The sequence below is a fragment of the Microtus oregoni genome, unplaced genomic scaffold (assembly GCF_018167655.1).
Source record: "Microtus oregoni isolate MIOR12 unplaced genomic scaffold, Mior012 000018F_ref0000195, whole genome shotgun sequence".
NCBI lineage: Eukaryota > Metazoa > Chordata > Mammalia > Rodentia > Cricetidae > Microtus > Microtus oregoni.
This window is the reverse complement of record NW_024543077.1, coordinates 18,340,339-18,360,312: the sequence shown is the minus strand read 5'-3', so window position 1 is coordinate 18,360,312 and position 19,974 is coordinate 18,340,339. Positions and strand designations below refer to the sequence as shown.

The window sequence follows — 19,974 nt, the reverse complement described above, 5'->3', positions numbered from 1 at the left end:
GGGACACCCCAAGCCCAAGTTCTCAGCACAAAGATTTATTTGCCCCAGAAGGACAAAGGGCAGGGAATTAGAGGCAAAGACAAGAGATAGAGGACAAAGGAGAAGGGGAAGGGATATTTGTAGGGGTAGAGAGGATGATAAAGGACTACCTCTGGATAGAGGAGAAAGACGTGGCCCCTAGGAAAATAGAAGTACAAGGGGAAACCCTGTGTTAGGATGGGCATATTAATTAGGGTAACCAAACAGGGCTTTTGATTGCTGGACTTAAGTACTTGGATAGCTGGACCTTGGGAGTAAGCCTTAGGAGGAGGAAGTAGCCAAATGGAAATAGACCTTGATGGCTAGCTTTAGGAATGTAATGTAATGGTTTAGCAAAGCAGAGGGAATACAGGAGAAGGGCAAAGTCTGCCAGTCATGTTTGCCACGCGTGGGCTGGCCAGAGTTCCTTCATTAATAAGAATCACAAGGACATGCCAAACATGGCAAAAACAATGTACCATCCTCAGTACCCCCTCAGGACTCAGAATAGATGTCTATGGCAGGCAAGGATCTGAGGGTAAAAAAAATAATAAAAAAAAATAACTCAAGTACATTATCTCTGCATGTTCTTTATTTTGTGTGCAGGGTGGGGAGTAAAGTGAAGGGACACAGAGCAGAAAAAGAAGTAGCTAGGAAAAGAGGAAAAGAAGAATAAGGGCTGATCTCCACAAGGTTTTTGGTTTTTGCAGACATAGTTAAAAAATTCCATAGGCGAAGACAATGATAATATGCATATCAAAATCAAATAAAGCGCAGGTAGAAACTGACAAAGCAGTAGTACTCCAGTAGAGGTGACCCTACCCAAAAAAGAGCCAGCATTCAAGGGGAAATACCTGACAGCAGAAACCATTAGATAAAGTTACTAAGCACCCCTGAATCCTGAATTCACATTCTCCTCATCCAATCTCTTTTGTGATAATCAGCTTTGGGGACACCCAGATTTGTTTGTTAGCGAAGGTGGAGCATGCTGCCTTCCTGCTTAGTGCCTGTCTTCTATAGACATTTTTATGTGGTCTGTTAGCAGGTAATTTTGATGGATTAACTCTGTAAACTTGACTGTTAGAACAAAGACTGAATGTTTTCGCTCTAAGGCCTCCTGGTGTGGGGGAATGGAGCAAGGTTATTCCACTGCCCTGCAGAGGTTACACTGCTGAGGTATTCTGGGAATGAATCCCATTTTGAAGGGAAGAATCTGTGAAGGCGTAAGTCATAAACAATGCCACACCAGTTTGAAATTATGATTATAGGGTGGTATTTATTTAAAGGGGAAAAAACTTACAGATCACCGTCAGCCCTCTGTGCAACCAGGAAGGGAGTCTAGTCGCAGGTGGAGCAGGAAGTGAAGAGAGGGAAGTGGCCGCTTTTTTAAAGGGAGAGAGACCACGCCCCAATGGGCTGGTATCTCAGCAGCGATAGGCTGGAGGAGTGGGAGGACCTCCCGAAACACCTCCCCCTTTTGTTTAAATAAGAGAGTTCTAAACCTACTATGAAATTATATACAATAAGTACAAATATCCTATTCTAACTACCTTAGGTCTTGTATAATAAATAACTTGGCCAAGTCATGAGAGAAAGTAACTACATTTATATAGTCTTCAACCCCATCGAAGATCTGAGAAGGGAAATAATGTTACCTGGGTAATTAGGAAGTTCAGTAAAACAACTTCCAAAACATGCAACAAATCACAGAGACAACTAGCTACCTAGGCAATCACCCAAAGTCACATTAGCAGCGTTGAAGCAACCAACTTTGGCTAAGGCCTAACATAACTGACATACCATTTTCAAAGGCAAACAACTTTTCAAAACTATCTTACCCTGTCTTGGCAGGATATGACAGCCCTGTTTTATCCATTGATGCACGCTCTATATCTTTGTCAGTGGCTGAGGTATGGGCATTTCTTTGCCCCAAGGCCAGTTCTGCCAGAAAGAAAGGCTCCAGGTGGAGTGTCTTTGGTGCTCAACATTCTCTCGGGATTAGAGTGGTGTTGCCAGGAGCAATTGTGTCTCACTACCACAAAACTCTGAGTTAGATTAAAGGCCATTTTCTACAGCTCTTTGAAGAAGTTGAAGATTATCTATCTATACTGAGTATAATCTCTATATATCTAAAGAACCTGATTAGTCTAATTATAAATGACAAACTTAGATGACTATTAGTCTATATAATTCTCAATATCTATCTAACTTAAAGACTAAGACAATAAACGACTGTGAAACAAATGAGGACAATGACCTCCAAATATAAACAATGTACAAATATACATTGCAGTACGTAAATATATATCAATACACAAACATATAAGTATCTTAATCAGAGGTAGAAATGTACACTGCAATGTGGTAAATATATACAATATATATATCAATACAACATATGTCAATACATAAAAATGTTTTAAACAGAGGTAGAAACATGCATGCATACAATAGTCAATATAATTTAACTTTGTATCAATATACAAGAATCTATACCAATATATTTGTCTAAAAACAGTAACTCACAATTACAAATCTATTATCCCATCATCCCTCTTTTTTTTTTTTTTCAAAATGATCCCTGAGCTTATAAAATTCCTCCCCCAACCCTCAATCGTATACTAATTATAATCAACCCCTAAATGATGTCCCTAAACCCAAGGGCAAACTTTACTGGGAGAGGGGACTTCGTCCTCTAGAATTACTTCCAGCTGTCATGGGGGCGACGTTCTTTCTGGGGGATCCTGTGAAAGTAAAATGATGGTTAAATTTCAAGATCAGTGTCTTTTAAAATTGCCAATAGTCTCTGAGTATTTTGTGCAGGTCTGGCCAAAATGTTGTATAAGATGTGCACCATTTCAGGTAACCAAGTTGGAACTGTCTTGTGCAGCTGGTACCCAAAGCAGGTCTTGTAGTAGTGCTATCAGTATCATGACGTCATATCAACCAGGTGGAGTTGTTGTTATGGGGCCCCATCTTCTTCCTGGAAACTTCAAATGTCACTTCAGGAAAAACTCATTGTTCATTATGAAAAACTTAAACATTAATCATATAGACATATATAGACATATATATATATTCAATGAAAGACATGATGATAGATATATTCAATGAAAAGTATGATAGATATGAAGAAAAGCATAGATGTTTTCTAAACTCATATTTCTTTCTGTCCCACATCATGGCTCTTGACATGAGACAGAAACTCCAGAAACTCTGGGTTTTTCTCTTACTAACAGGCTTGGAATTGGAGAGGGACTGAGCCAGAGTCCAACTTCAAAACCAGCTTTATAAATTTAGAAATATGGTTTAATATTGCTTACACAACCCATTCAGTTTTCTTGATATTTCCTATTGGGCAGGTATTTTTCCATCTGTCAGTATCCAAACATCCAGGGTCCCTTGAATTTCTCAAAGATGAGTGTTTTCCTGTGGAGATAAGAACAGAACCCTGCCCCCATTCTATATGTTTTTCTTACCACATGTATGAATATCATCATTGTGGATGAGTTGTCATTTCTCCTTTCCAAGAGGTTTCTCCTCTTCAAATCGAAACTTTATTAATTTTGATGGTATCCACAATTTTTCTTCTCCTGTGGAAACAAGAGCAAAACCCCTTCCCCAACGTAGCACATCTCCTGGCCTCCACTGAGAGGTCAGCACATCTTTGAAATAAATCGGGTGATTTAGTTCAGCAGACTTTTCCATTATCCAATGTCTTTCTGCTGCTGTCGTTCCTTTCTCATTAGCGTTAAGAAAATTCAAGGTTAATAAAGCATTATGTAATCTATTTCTGGGGGTATTTTCGGTCCCTTTCTTGTTTGTTCAGCATATCCTTTATAGTACGATTTGATCTTTCTATAACTGCCTGACCTGTAGGATTATTTGGTATACCTGTAATGTGTTTTATATTATAATAATCAAAAAAGCGTTTCATTTTCTTAGATACATATGCTGGACCATTATCTGTCTTTATTTGCGCAGGTATACCCATGATGGCCATAACTTCCAATAAATGTGTGATTACTGAATCAGCTTTTTCTGAGCTCAGGGCAGTAGCCCATTGAAAACCTGAATACGTGTCTATGGTTTGGTGTACATATTTTAATTTACCAAATTCCATAAAGTGGAACACATCCATCTGCCAGATTTCATTTCTCTTAGTACCCTTTGGGTTACTCCCTGCAGGCAACGGTGTTTGATTATAGAAAGAACAAGTAGGACATCTCTTTATAATGTCCTTAGCTTGTTGCCAAGTAATGGAAAATTCTTTCTTTAGGCCTTTACTATTGACATGATGCTTCTTATGAAATTCTGAGGCCTGCAACACACTTCCAATCAATGATTGATCAATCTCAGTGTTGCCTTGGGCTAGAGGACCAGGCAGACCTGTATGGGACCGGATGTGTGTTATGTACATCGGACAAACCCTGTTCCTGATTATGTCTTGTACCTGGATAAACAATGAAGTCAACTCTGTGTCATCTGGTATAAATTCAGCGGTTTCAATATGCAAGATAACTCTTTCTGCATATTGTGAATCTGTAACTATATTAAGAGGTTCTTTAAAATCCCTTAGCACCATAAGAATGGCATATAATTCTGCCCTAACCTCTGAGCCATCTCTCCAGCCCGGCTTTGGCAGTTCTTGAGGGAGAGAAGCGGGTTTGGAAGGAAGAGGAGTGGTAGAGAATATTTTACAAATGATTAGTGCTTGCGCAGTAGATATTGCTTGCTAAGCCTACATGAAGCTCTGGGGTTGGTCCCTGTCATTACATAAAATGCAAACTGTGGTACTGACCAGTCATCAGAACATTAAGGGTGGGGTGGGGAGGGGGCTAAGGACTGGAGAATCAGTCATTTAAGGTCATCCTAGACTATATGAGATCTGTTTTGAAGAAAAATTGTATATCGTATATCTGATAAGTGATTTATGTACAGAATTTATGAAGACCTACATTTCAACAGAAGGATAATCCAGTGGGTTAAGGGGCCTGTAGAGGTGGCTTAGCAGTTAAAACTCAGGGGACCTGGGTTCAGTTTCCAGGATCCACATGGCAACTCACTATCATCTATACATAGTTGTACGTGATGTGACACCCTCTTCTGGCCTCAGGCACCAGGCATACATACAGATACATATATAAAAGCAAACCCTCATACACATAAAAGTAAATAATGGGTGAAGGGCCTAAATAGGCACTCATAAAAGATCTATTAGTAACCCCACAGTATCCTAATCATCAGGTAAATTAGCTATTGGTAAAGACCAGAAAATACAGTGTTAGTGGGAATGTAAATTGAGACAACAGCTGCACGAACAGTTTGGATGGTTTCAGGGTGGAAAAGGGGGTTTTAAGCAATTTACTTTAGGGTATATATCTGAAAGAATTGAAAGTAGGGTGTCAAAGATGTGGACATCTGCAAGCTGAGCCAGCCATGGATAGCAGCATTCCTCCATGGTCTCTGCTTCAGTTACTTCAAGCTCCTGCCCTGGCTTCTCCTAGATCAAGTGGTTCTCAACAGCTAGGTTGAGACCCCCAAGACCATTGGAAAACACAGGTGGTGGCGCACGCCTTTAATCCCAGCACTCGGGAGGCAGAGGCAGGTGGATCTCTGTGAGTTCGAGACCAGCCTGGTCTACAAGAGCTAGTTCCAGGACAGGCTCCAAAACCACAGAGAAACCCTGTCTCGAAAAACCAAAAAAAAAAAAAAAAACCATTATGATTCATAACAGCAAAACTACAGTTATGAAGTGCCAACAAGAATAATTGTGTGGTTGGGGTCACCACGACATGAGGCACTGCACTAGGTGGTGGGCTGTTACCTGGAAGTATAAGCTGAAATAAACCCTTTCCTCCCCAAGTTGGTTTTGGTTTGTGTTTTAACACAGCAACAAAGTAAAGCAGGACAAGGAGGCACTACTCCATGAACTCCATGTTCATCCCAGCACTCGGGAGGCAGAGGCCATCCTGGACTACAAGAGCTAGTTCCAGAACAGGTGCCAACGTTACAGAGAAACCCTGTCTCGAAAAACCAAAACCAAAAAGAAACCATTGTGAACACTAGCAGAGCAGTGGCCTCATAATTTCATCATGATCAGTTGCTTCATGCTCCCGCTGTCATACCTTTTCTGCTGTGTTGAATTGATTATATTTCCTCAAATCCTGAGTCAGAATAAACTTTTTAAAGTCGCTTTTGTGAGGTATTTTGTTAGAGTCAATGAGAAAATAACAGTACAGTGACTGACTGATCATCCCATCTTAATTCTCTTCCTTTTGTATAGCCAGAGCAGTAGCACTGGCGCTTGATCCTATCTTTACGACTTCATTTGATTTTCAAAGCATCTGTCCAAAGACCATAGAGCAGTGATTCTCAACCTTCCTAATGCTGTCATAGTGATGGTGTAAAGCATCATAAAGATGGAGATTGCCTTTGACTTGTCACACTTAACATAGTGGAACTAAGCACCTTTAATCCAGCACTCAGGAGGCAGAGGTAGATGGATCTCTGAGTTCAAGACCAGGTGGTTTACAGAGAGAGTTCCCAGACAGCCAAGGCTACACAGAGAAACCTCATCTCTAAAATCAAGAAAGAGAGAGAGAGAGAAAGTTGAACTAGTGTATACGTATACTTTTATCTTTCCTGCCTTTATACAAGGCTTATATTTTCTGGAATAAATAAATACTTTATTAGCTGGTCAGTGAAAATGAATATTGCCTGGGAGAAAAGATAACAGTTTGCATTTCCCTAAGGTTGCTCCTCTCAGCAGCCAATTCTGAGTTAATATAGCTTATTAACATAACAAACTTCACTTCATTTTTTTAGCCTCTTAAAACATGTTTACACAGTGTGTGTAAGTTTGTATGTGTGTGTGTGTAAGTGTGCACATCTAAGATGTTCAGTAGTAGATGGAAATCAGAGGAGAACCTTACAGGAGTTTGTTTTATCCTTCTGCAATGTTTTTCCAGTTGATTAAACTCTGATCAGGCTTGGCAACATGTGCCAACCCCTTGAGGCCTCTTGCTGACAGACCTTGTTATTGCCTTTTGTGATATGATTCCTGAAGAAGTTAGATTAGATAGAGGTTGTACAAGGTCTCCTTACTGAGTATTAGTTGTTTCTGCTTAGTTCTCAGTCTTCCATGGCAGTTGTGTTTATATGGCATGCATTTTAATAGTACTAGTAGTGTTAGTAGACTTAGTTTAATTCTTCCTGAGTGATGAGTGGTCTTTAATAACATTGACTTTGGTACATGTGATACTACAAAGCATGTTGGGCATTTCCTTTTAACAATTTTATGCTTATACAATTTTTTTTTCTATGTTTAAGCCTTAGAAAATGTTTTTTTTTTTGTTGTTGTTTTCTTTTTTTGTTGTTTTTTTGGTTTTTCGAGACAGGGTTTCTCTGTGGTTTTGGAGCCTGTCCTGTAACTAGCTCTTGTAGACCAGGCTGGTCTCGAACTCACAAAGATCCACCTTTCTCTGCCTCCCAAGTGCTGGGATTAAAGGCGTGCGCCACCACCACCCGGCCTTAGAAAATGTTTTAAACTTAATGATTTAGAACTGTGTTACCAGCTGGTAAAATTAAGTAAAATTTAAAATTCAATAGTCTGGTTATAATAACTACATTTTGGGTGCTTAGTAGCTAGTTTGTACAATGTTTTTACATGATACAGGCAAAGAACAGTTCACCTCTGTAGAAAACTTTGTTGGTATAACTCCAAGTCACTTCAGTTTTCATCTCCAAAATACATAGAGAAGTACCCTGGGAGTACATGGACTACATTATTAGGATAAAGTACTTAAGAATAGTATTTCGCACATGAGAACTACTGGCTTGAAAAAATATAGCTCGAAAAGTACCAATTTGTAAGATACAAATTGCATCAAATTGTAATTTGTGTAATTTTTAAATAGCTTTGTAGTTTTTATTAAAAGTACTTTGTTTTCTTCTAGCGAGTTGAGGAATTTCTCAGCAAAGATATCAGTTATCTTGTTTCAAATAAAAAGGAAGCAAAGTATGCACAAACATTGGGTCGAATTTCTCCGGTACCGAGTCCAGAATCTGCTTATACTGCGGAAACCACCTCACCTCATCCCAGCCACGATGGGAGTTCCTTTAAGTCTCCAGACAGAGTAAGTGTGTTATACATGCTTAGAGACAAGATCTCACTGTGTAACTCTCTCAGGCTGATCTGGGCTCTCTACATAGCCCAAACTAACCTCAAAATTGTCAGCCCTCCTGCTTCTACCTCTCTGGACTTTGAATAGCAGGCTTATAGCACATAAATGGAGCGGTTATAAAGCTGAAGCTCCACGGTTTCCTCACTGTGCTTAACATTGGCTGTCTTTTTCTTAATGATACAGTGTGCTCAAGTCGTACCCTGATTCCTTCCATACATACATACATACATACATACATACACACTTTTACTTTAGACGGTAGCTTTGTTTTTGGAATAATTTACAAAAAAAGTTAATAGCCAGTCACTCTTTTGAAGAAATTTGAAAGTAGACTAAAACAAACTGACCAGTTCCAGCTTACTGCCTATTTCACACAGTTTACAAGTTAGGCATAATTTTACACATCCAAGAGCTTGGTGAAAAATCAAAACAGTATTTCGTGGCAAGTAGAAAATGTGTGTGTAATTACTGTATAAATGTTAGGGCTGCTTTCATGCTTTAGGTAGAATTTTAGTCTGTGGCAAAGATCATGTGACATAAAAGGCCTACAAAGGTATTCTGCTTGCCCTTGCATAAACGAAATTATAAATCCATGCTAAAAAATTACTGGCAATACTCTCCTGTCAAGTCATTGCCATTAAGGTGGAAGACAAAAGGAAGGAAAACTAATTGACTTAAATATTTAGAGAGTGAGAGATAAAACACTTAATGTATCTAAATTGTTAGATTGACATATAATTAAGTTGCTGTTTAAAACATACCTTCCTTATCTGTTGGAGCCATATGAAAAACAGTTTAAATATAGAGCAAAAAGAGATCACTTGAGAAAAGGAGAAGGATGCAGGCTGATTCATAAAAATTGACCCTCTTGGGTCTCAACAGTTTCTTTTTTTGTTCTTGATGTTTTGTTGTTGTTTTCTCTGCTGGGGGGAAAAAGAGGGAAAAAATATTTTTTAAAACATCTGTGTTGCCAAGAGAATGATGAAGTCACCTTTGACCATAAATTTGCTGTGTTATTAGCTGTTGAGACTTTATATAAACCGAATTTATCTACTTTATTGATTTCCCCTTTCTATCCCTTTCTCCGATGAAGTATTGTATATCTTCATGCTTGGTTTTTCGGTCTTCGTATAGGTGTGTCTGAGCAGAGGAAAGTTATTAGCTGAAAAAGCTGTCAAGGATCATGTGAGTATCAACTTGAAATTGACACTGTGTGGGCTGCAGCTAGAGCTTGTTTGGGATGGTGATGGTCTAGCACACATGAGCTCCTTGGCTGTTCATAAGCCAGGCCTGGCAAACAGCATATGCCTGTCCTCACAGCATTAGGGAACTAGAGAAGGAGACGTTCAAGAGCGCCTCTGATACTTAAGAAGTTCAAAACCAGCCAGGACAGGAGACAAGAAGGGGGAAAAAAATCTGTAACTCTCTTTTTGCTTGTTTGGTCTTCTTTTAGGTGTGTCTGATTTTTCTGCAACAGATTCTTATGTAGTTTAGGCTGGCCTCAAATTTGCTATAGAGCTTGACTTCCAAGTGTTGACATTATAGATATTATTTAAAATGTATCTGTGGGCAAGTTAGATGTTTCAGTGGGAAAACAGCTTACTGCCAAGATTAGGACCCAAATGGTGGCAGGAAAGAACTGACTCATAGAAATTGTCCTCTGATTTCCAAGTGTGCACTGATATGTGTGCACACACACAAAGACGTGAACATATGGAGGATAAGTAAATGTAATAAAAAGTATTTAACTTGGGGCTGGCAGTGAAGTTGGTAAAAATGCCTGCCATGAAAGCCTGAAGACCTAAATTTGGATGCCCAAATCCATAAAAAGTAAAAAGCCAGGCATGGCAGCAGGTGCTTTGAATCCCCAGACTTGGAGTATTTTGGGGGTGGGGGTGGAGCAAGTGAGTCCCTAAAGCTTATTGACTATCCTAGCTGAATTAGTGACTTTCAGGTTCAGCAAGTGACTTTAAAAGATTAAAAGTGGAGAGTGATTGGAAAAAGACACCTAGCATTAACCTTGGCCTTTGCTTGCACACAGACATGTACCCCCCACATACACGCAGAATTTATAATTAAAATTGCAGATATTCTGAAGGTAGTCTTTAATTTTTAATGAGAAAAGCTTAAATTAAGGCATCATCTCATTCTAGCTGAAGCAGAAGCTGCTTTCCTGGAGAAACACTCCCATCTTGTGGCCTTCAGAAATATTACTGAAAAACCAAAGTTTGCCTTAGACTACACAGTAATTGTTAAGCCAGGCATAATGGGCATACCTTTATTCCTAGCACTTTGAGGAGGAAGAGGCAGGTGGAATTCTGATTTCCAGGCAAGCCAGGCCTACAAAGTGAGACCTTGTCTCAAACAAAACATAGGCATATTTTAATTGGGATTGATTTAAGAATGCCAAAATAGAAAACAAATCCTCATTACTTTAGTAATTCTTTGGTTTCGAGACAGGGTTTCTCTGTAGTTTTGGAGCCTGTCCTGGAACTAGCTCTCCTAGACCAGGTTGGCCTCGAACTCACAGATACCTGCCTGCCTCTGCCTCCGGAGTGCTGTGATTAAAGGCATCCCCGACCACCGCCCAGCACTTTTGTAATTCTTGATTGACACTTACGCATAAACTCTTCAGTGGCATTAACATTGGTATGTCTTTTTTACAATAATAATTTTTTAGATAAACGGGGTTTTTTGTTCTTTTTTTTACAGGATTTTATTCCTGCTAATAGTATACTATCAAATGCCTTATCATGGGGAGTAAAGATTCTTCATATTGATGGTAAGGATCTTTTTATAATATTTGTCTGTTCCTTAGTTCTTAATTTTACGTAGTAAAATTTTTGACATTAGGGGGTACCTCTGATGGTAAACCCTTAACCTAAGTTTACTACCACTTAAGATGTCATTGTAAATTTACTAACCTTCAGTCCTTCTCGCAACAGACATTAGATACTACATTGACCAGAAGAAGAAAGAGTTGTGTGCTCTCAAGAAATCAAGTACTTCTGTGAGGGATGCGGTATGTTCTTTTCTTTGTTTTTAAAGTACTGTTAACAGTAATAGCTTGGTTTTTTTATGTATATATCTAATAAGTCAAAAAGACTTTGTCAGAATATTTTACGGGTAAGCCTATGTAATATTTGTCGTTGAAGCTTCCATTCATGAAGTGAAAATTGTTTCTGGGGTAATGACGCAGTTTTCTCATCCTTTTTTCATTCTTTTGTTGCTACTGTTTTTTTTTTTCTAATAAACCAGAAGCAAACTTTATTCTAGGAAAATAAAAATAAAAAATTAAAAAAATAAATCTCCACAAAAAACTTACCAGCTAGCTGAGACCACAGCCAGAGATGGACTTGTAAGGCTGTGGCAAAGACTGGTTTCTGAACTCCTCCTTTTATAGCAAGCATTAGGCAATAACAAAAGAATTTTTGCAATCTCAAGGTAAAACTCGGATACAAATTGCTCTTCTTTTTATTTATTTATTTATTTAAGATTTCTGCCTCCTCCCCGCCACCGCCTCCCATTTCCCTCCCCCTCCCCCAATTAAGTCCTCCTCCCTTGTCAGCCCGAAGAGCAATCAGGGTTCCCTGACCTGTGGGAAGTCCAAGGACCACCCACCTCCATCCAGGTCTAGTAAGGTGAGCCTCCAAACTGCCTAGGCTCCCACAAAGCCGGTATGTGCAGTAGGCTCAAAAACCCATGGCCATTGTTCTTGAGTTCTCAGTAGTCCTCATTGTCCACTATGTTCAGTGAGTCCGATTTTATCCCATGCTTTTTCAGACCCAGGCCAGCTGGCCTTGGTGAGTTCCCTATAGAACATCCCCATTGTCTCAGTGTGTGGGTGCACCCCTCGAGGTCCTGAGTTCCTTGCTCGTGCTCTCTCTCCTTCTGCTCCTGATTTGGAACTTGAGATTTCAGTTCGGTGCTCCAATGTGGGTCTCTGTCTCTGTCTCCTTTCATCGCCTGATGAAGGTTAATATTCAGGAGGATGCCTATGTTTTTCTTTGGGTTCACTTTCTTAGAAGAAAGTATGGAATATATACATATTAGAGTACTACTCAACAGTAAAAAACAATGACTTCTTGAATTTTGCATGCAAATGGACAGAAATAGAAAACACTATCCTGAGTGAAGTAAGTCAGACCCAAAAAGAGGAACATGGGATGTACTCACTCATATTTGGTTTCTAGCCATAAATTAAGGACATTGAGCCTATAATTCGTTGCTACTGTTTTTTAAAGAGATACTTTTGTTTATTCTCCAGGAAAACATTTCAAATTAACTTATTACATAAGAAAATCCAAATATTCATTTCATTTACTGTAGGTGGTAGTATATCAAAATCTTGTGCGGACTAGCCAGTTAGTCTCAGTGTAAAGTATTTGTTGATGGCTTTATAAAAAGTGATGGAGATAGAGTAGTTTTGTAATTTGGGCCAGTAGGCATCTTACACTTTCTACAACTCCAATAACACTAAGGACTTGTATCTGGGGTTTCGTTGGTTTTGGTTTTCCTGTGTTTTTCTACCTCTTGCAATTGGAAATGGCTACTCAGTATCTTTGTATTGACTGGCATTCCACTTTGTCGTCTGCATTCTGGTATTGAGTCCACCCAGTAAATTTTGTATCATGAGTACTGTATTTTTCAGTTGTATTGTTTCTGTTTGGCATGTGTGCATGTGTGTGCAAACATTTATGTATCAGCTAAGTTTTGACTAAGGTACTGCCAGTGTTGTGAATTTTCCATATCTATCACAATAGTTAAACAAAGCTGATTTTGTTTTTGCTCTTGCTATTTTTGTTATTATTGTTTGTTTTTCTCTAGACAGAGTCTCACTATGTAGATCAGACTGGCCTCAGACTCACAGAGACCCACCTACCTTTGCCTCTCAAGTGCTGTGATTAAAGGTGTGTGCCCCTGTGCCTGGCATTACTGTTGTTTTAACAGATACAGCCATCCAGTTTTTGTTCACAGACTGTGAATTCTCTCTTACTTTTGTAATTACCAGGTCATTTTAAATCTGTTACGTTTTCAAAGACTTGCATGCATTATAAGGATTGTCTTATATACATACTACATACGGGTTAGTCTGAGGTTTGAGCAGTGATTTGAATCTTAATTCCATTTCCAAAGCCCCTTCTGTCTTGTACTTTGGATTTATTGATAACATGTGCAAAGTTGAGTTCTGCCCGTTGCATGTGTAGATTTATACAAGGAGTTGGGGATTCCTCTCTCCAGCCTGTTCCTTGAAGCCTCTATTTAAAGATCCCTTCCCCAGCTCTTCTAGTAAGAAACTGTGAATTTCCCATACTACCCACACTACTGTGCATACTACATTTATACCTGGAATGCACCCTTATGACAAACTGGAAGGAAAAAAGGAAAAGAATCCTGAGGCATCTTTGGGCTCCTGGGGCCTCTTTGGTTATTTCTCTAGTGAGAAAGATGGAGCTAGGTTACTTTTTTTTAATATATTGATTATTATTGAGCTCTACATTTTTCTCTGTTCCCCTTCCTGCCTCTCCCCTCCCCTTCAACCATCTTCCAAGGTCGCCATGCTCCCAATTTACTCAGAAGATCTTGTCTTTTTCTACTGCCCATGTAGATTAGATCTATATATGTCTCTCTTAGGTCCTCATTGTTGTCTAGGTTCTCTGGGGTTGTGATTTGTAGGCTGGTTTTCTTTGCTTTATGTTTAAAAACCACTTCTGAGTGAGTATATGTGATAATTGTCTTTCTGTATCTGGGTTACCTTACTCAGAACGATGTTTTCTAGCTCCATCCACTTGCCTGCAAAATTCAAGATGTGGTTATTTTTTTCTGCTGTGTAGTACTCCATTGTGTAAATGTACCACATTTTCCTTATCCATTCTTCCATTGAGGGGCATTTAGGTTGTTTCCAGGTTCCGGCTATGACAAACAATGCTACTATGAACGTAGTTGAGCACATGTCCTTGTGACACGATTGAGCATCCTTTAGATATATACCCAAAAGTTGTATTACTGGGTTGTGACGAAGGTTGTTTTCTAATTTTCTGAGAAATCACCACACTGACATCCAAAGGGGCTGTACCAGCTTACACTCCCACCAGCAATGCAGAAGTGTTCCCTTTACCCCACAACCTCTCCAGCATAAGTTTTCATCAGTGTTTTTGATCTTGGCCATTCTTACAGGTGTAAGATGGAATCTCAGAGTTGTTTTGATTTACATTTCTCTGGACTAAGGATGTTGAACATTTCCTTCAGTATCTTTCAGACATTATAGATTCCTCTGAGAGTTCTCTCTTTAGGTCTGTACTCCATTTTGATTATTTGATCTTTTGATGACCAATTTCTTGAATTCTTTATATATTTTAGCGATCAGGCCTCTGTCTGATGTGGGGTTAGTGAAGATCTTTTCCCATTTTGTAGGCTGTCGTTTTGTCTTGTTGACTGTATCCTTTGTTTACAAAAGCTTTTCAGTTTCAGGAGGTCCCATTTATTAATTGTTTCTCTCAGTGTCTGTGCTGCTGGGGTTATATTTAGGAAGTGGTCTTCTGTGCCAATGCATTCAAGTGTACTTCCCACTTTCTCTTCTATAAGGTTCAGTGTGGCTGGCTTTATGTTGAGGTCTTTGATCCATTTGGACTTGAGTTTTGTGCATGGTTGATAGATATGGCTCTATTTTCATTCTTCTACATGTTGATATCCAGTTATGCCAGCACCATTTGTTAAATATGTTTTTTTTTCCCATTTGATATTTTTTTACTTCTTTGTCAAAAATCAGGTGTTTGAAGGTGTGTGGATTAATATCCAGGTCTTTGATTCTGTTCCATTGGTCCTCCTGTCCTTCTGTCTGTTTTTATGCCAATACCAAGCTGTTTTGTACAGACTGTAGCTCTGTAGTAGAGTTTGAAGCTAGAGATTGTGATGCCTTCAGAAGTTCTTTTATTGTACAACATTGTTTTAGCTATACAGAATTTTTTTTTGGGGGGGGTGTTTGTTTTTGTTTTGTTTTGTTTTGCTTTTCCATATGAAGTTGAGTACCTTTCTTTCGAGGTTGGTGAAGAATTTTGCTGGGATTTTGATAGGCATCGCATTGAATCTGTAGATTGCTTTTGGTAAGAAGCCATTTTTACTATGTTAATTCTATCTACCCAAGAGCATGGGAGATCTTTCCATTTTCTGGTGTCTTCTACAGTTTCTTTCTCCAAAGATTTAAAGTTCTTGTCGTATAAGTCTTCCACTTGTTTGGTTAGAGATACTATGAGATAGATATTTTATGCTATTTGTGGCTATTGTGAAGGGTGATACTTTATGATTTCTTTCTCAGCCCATTTATCATCTGTCTACAGGAGGGCTACTGTTTTTTTTATTTTGTTTTGTTTTTTTGGAGTTAATCTTGTATCCTGCTGCATTACTAAAAGTGTTTATGAGTTGTAGAAGTTCCTTGGTAGAATTTTTGGGGTCGCTTATGTAAATTATCATATCAGCAAACACTGAGAATTTGACTTCTTCTCTTCCAATTTGTAGCCCCTTGATCTCCTTTTGTTGTCTTGTTGCTCTAGCTAGGACCTCAAGAACTATATTGAATAGATAAGGAAAGAGTGGACAACCTTGTCTTGTTCCTGATTTCAGTGGGATCATTGGGAGTTTCTCTCCATTTAGTTTGATGTTGGCTTGATGTATATTGCCTTTGTTATGTTTAGGTATATTCCTTGTATCCCTGCTCTCTCCAAGACCTTTATCATAAAGGGATGTTTTATTTTGTCAAAAGCTTTTTGGGCATCTAATGAGATGATCATTTGGTTTTTACTTTTTAGTTTGTTTATATGGTAGATTGCATTAACAGATTTTCGTATATTGAACCATCCCTGCATCTCTGGGATGAAGTTGACTTGATCATGGTGGATGATGGTTTTGATGTGTTCTTGGATTCGATTTGCCAGTATTTTATTTAGTATTTTTGCATCAATGTTCATGAGTGAGATTGGTCTATTCTCTTTCTTAGTAATATCTTTCTGTGATTTGGGTATCAGGGTAATTGTAGCCTCATAAAAAGAGTTTGACAATGTTCCTTCTGTTTCTATTGTGTGGAATAATTTGAGGAGAAATCTTGTAAAATTCTGAGCTAAAACCATCTGGTCCTGCGCTTTTATTGGTTGGGAGACTTTTGATGACTATTTCTATTTCTTCAGCAGTCTGTTTAATTTGCTTATCTGGTCTTGATTTAATTTTGGTAAGTGATACTTATCCAGAAAGTTGTCCATTTCCTTTAAGTTTTCCAATTTTGTGGAGTACAGGTTTTCGAGATATGACCTGATGATTCTCTGTATTTCCTCCATGTCTGTTGTCTATTTTGTTGATTTTCTCGAAGAACCAGCTCTTTGTCTCGTTGATTCTTTGTATTGTTTTCTTTGTTTCTATTTTGTTGATTTTAGCTCACACTTTTATTATTTCCTGCCATCTTTATGTAGGCATTTAGTGATACGAACTTTCCTCTTAACACTGCTTTTATTGTATCCCATAAATTTGGGTATGTAGTGTGGTTATTTTCATTGAATTTTAGGAAGCCTTTAATTTCTTCCTTGACCAATTGATGATTCAGGTGAGCATTTAATTTCCATGTGTTTGTGAGTTTTCTGGAATTAGTATTGCTGTTGACTTCTAGTTTTAAACCATGGTAATCTGATAAGGTACATAGGGTTATTCCAATTTTTTTGTATTTGTTGAGGTTTGTTTTGTTACCGAGTGTATGGTCAATTTTTGGCAAGGTTCCATGAGGTGCTTAGAAGAAGGTATATTCTTTTCTGTTGGATGGAATATTCTATAGATGTCTCTTAAGTCTATCTGAGTCATAACATCTGTTAGTTCTCTTATTTCTCTGTTCATTGTTTGTCTGACTGACCTGTCCAGTGGTGAGAGGGAGTGTTAGTCTCCCACTATTAGTGTGTGGGGTTTAATGTGGGATTTAAGATTCAGAGTGTTTCTTTCACATATGAGGGTGCCCTTGTATTGGGGGGCATATATGTTTAGTATTGAAATTTTTTCTTGATGGATTTTTCCTGCAACTAATATGAAATGACCTTCTTTGTCTCTTTTGATTTCAGTTTGAAGTCTATTTTGTTAGATATTAGGATAGCTACACCTGCTTGTTACTTAGGTCCATTTGATTGGAATATTTTTTTCCCAACCCATTACTCTGAGGTGATGTCTGTCTTTGAGGCTGAGGTGTGTTTCTTGTATGCAGAAAAAGGATGGATTCTATTTTTGTGTCCAGTCTGTTAGCCTGTGCCTTTTTATAGGTAAGTTGAGTCCATTTATATTAAGGGATATTAATAGCAAGTGATTGCTATCGCCTGTTAATTTAGTTTTTGTTGTTGGTGATGTTAATTTGTGTGTTTTCCCCTTCTTTGTGATTTGCTGCTATGAGACTATCGGTTGTCTGTGTTTTTGTTAATGTAGCCAACTTCCTTGGGTTGGAGTTTTCCTTCTAGTATTTTGTGTAGGGCTGGGTTTTTGGCTAGGTATTGTTTAAATCTGGTTTTATCCTTCTATGGTGATTAAAAGTTTTGCTGAGTATAGTAGTCTGGTCTCTTAATGTCTGCATAACACTTGACCATGACTTTCTGGCTTTCATTGTCTCCAATGAAAAGTCAGGTGTAATTCTGATAGGTCTACCTTTATATATTACTTGGCCTTTTTACTTTGCAGCTCTTAATATTCTTTCTTTACTCTCTATGCTTAGTGTTTTGATTATTATGTTGGTGAGGGGACATTATTATTATTATTATTATCCAGTTTGGTGTTCTGTAAGCTTCTTCTATCTTCATAGGCATATCTTTCTTTAGGTTGGGAAAGTTTTCTTCAAATATATTTTCTGTGCTTTTAAGTTGAACTTCTTCTATACCTATTATTCCTAGATTTGGCCTTTTCATGGTGTCCCATATTTCATGGATATTTTGAGTTTTCTCATGATTTCTGTTTCTAGAATTCCCTCTGTTTGTGTTTTCTTTATTGTCTCTTTTTCAGTTTTCAAGTCTTGAATAATTTCTTTCATATGTTTGATTGCTTTTTCTTGGTTTCCTTTAAAGGATTTGCTGATGTCTTCCAATTTTTTGTTTGTCTTTCTCTTCATTTCTTTGAGGGAATTTCTCATTTTCTCTTTAAGAGTTTCAAATATTCTCCTGAAATTATGTTTTAGGTCGTTTTCTTCTGCTTCATCTATATTTGGTTGTTCAAGTCTTGCTGTTGTAGGGTCCTTAGGCTTTCCTGGTGTCGTGTTGCTCTTTGTGGTGTTGCGTGTGTTCCTACCTTTTCTACTCCTCTTTTCCTGGGGCTATCTGTGATTCTGTTGATTAATCTTCCAGGTGCCAGTGAATCCAAGATTCCGATGGTTGTTCCTCGCGGTACAGTCAGTGCCATGGTTCTAGTTACCCCTCCCCCCACTTGGTCACTCCGTTTTTCCTGGAGGTCACTCGGAGGTCGCTCAGTGCTCAAGAGCTTGTTCCACTCCCTTGGAGTTTGCTGTCTCTAGCCTAGGTTGTTGGCTCAGACCTGTTTCTGTAAATGTCCCTGGTCTGGATCCGTTCCTGCCGAGGCTAGGGTTGGTCCTGCAAAGGACTCTGGCTCCAGTCTACTTTCATGGATTCCCAGGCTTAGGTGCACCCAGACCCGCAGAGGACCTGGCTCAGGCTTACTCCCTCAGAGGTCCCAGACCAGTGCCTGGACTCACAGAGGTCCTAGCTCAGGTGTACTCCTTCTGAGGTCTCAGACTCACACCTGAACCTGCAGAGATATTTGGTTACTGCGTACTTCTTTGGAAGTCCCAGATTCATGCCCAGACCTGAAGAGGTCCTGGCTCAGGTGTGGTTCCTTGGAGCTCCTAGACTCACTCCCAGACCCACAGGGGTCCTGGCTTAGGTCTACTCCCTTGAAGGTCCCAGATTCACGTCTGGACCCTCAGCGATCTCTGACTTTGGCTCACTGGCTTAGCAGTTGCTCCCCCGTACCTGTTCCTGTGTAGTTTGCTGTCTAAGATCTGTTCTGGCCCAGATCGCTGCTCAGTCCTGGTCTGCAAAAGTCCCTGGACTGGATCCGCTCCTGCTCCTGTGGAGCTTGCTTTCTCAGGCTCACTCCAGCCTGGGTAGCTGGTTCAGTCCAGAGTTAGTTTAATTTTTGAGTCATTCACTCAGAAACCTTTAATGACTGGAGGTCCACATTTGACACAATCTTCACAATCAGCTTCCTGCTTAAAAATTTTATATGCCTACCTAATTGCTTATTGAATGGTGTCCAGAGTTTTGTTATTGTCAGCGGATTATAATTATTTGTTTCTCATAGCTCCAAACTGTACCCTTTTCTTCATATGTTGAAGGCTAAGACTTAACCTAGAATGCAAGGGCTGAAAATAGAGCTAGGACTGCGAGGCTCTAGGACTGCTAGGACTGTGTTCAATACAAGCACCTCAGTAAAGAATGTCAAGTAGGACTGAGTTCTGTATAATGATCAAGATCTTTAGTTCTTGAATAGTGTTCAGTGTATTTGACTCAACTGATGTTAAGAAGCAAGATTTTTGAAAAATAACCACCCACTTTGATATAGTATTTTTCCTATGGATTTTTTTCTCTTGACAGTATTGAACCATTGTCTGTGCAGTTTTTGCTGTTTTTAAACCCAGTATTTTCACTGCATTTTTTTTCTCTTTTTTTAAAGGGAAAAAAAGCTGGTACTGGAATACAAAAGGCAAGAAGTAAGTATTCTCGTAACAAAGTTTAATTTTCTTTTA

At 38.9% G+C, this 19,974-nt stretch overlaps 1 protein-coding gene across 3 annotated transcripts in view; it reads left to right on the top strand.

The window, feature by feature from the left end:
- LOC121458924 (protein DBF4 homolog A-like) overlaps window positions 1-19,974 on the top strand; it is a 37,465-nt gene that overhangs the window by 3,969 nt on the left and 13,522 nt on the right. For all 3 annotated transcript variants that reach the window (XM_041668323.1, XM_041668324.1, XM_041668322.1), the window contains exons 3-7: window positions 7,977-8,156; window positions 9,339-9,389; window positions 10,917-10,986; window positions 11,150-11,226; window positions 19,902-19,938. In XM_041668323.1, the coding sequence (XP_041524257.1) occupies window positions 7,977-8,156; window positions 9,339-9,389; window positions 10,917-10,986; window positions 11,150-11,226; window positions 19,902-19,938 (415 nt within the window). The remainder of the gene's footprint in view (window positions 1-7,976; window positions 8,157-9,338; window positions 9,390-10,916; window positions 10,987-11,149; window positions 11,227-19,901; window positions 19,939-19,974) is intronic.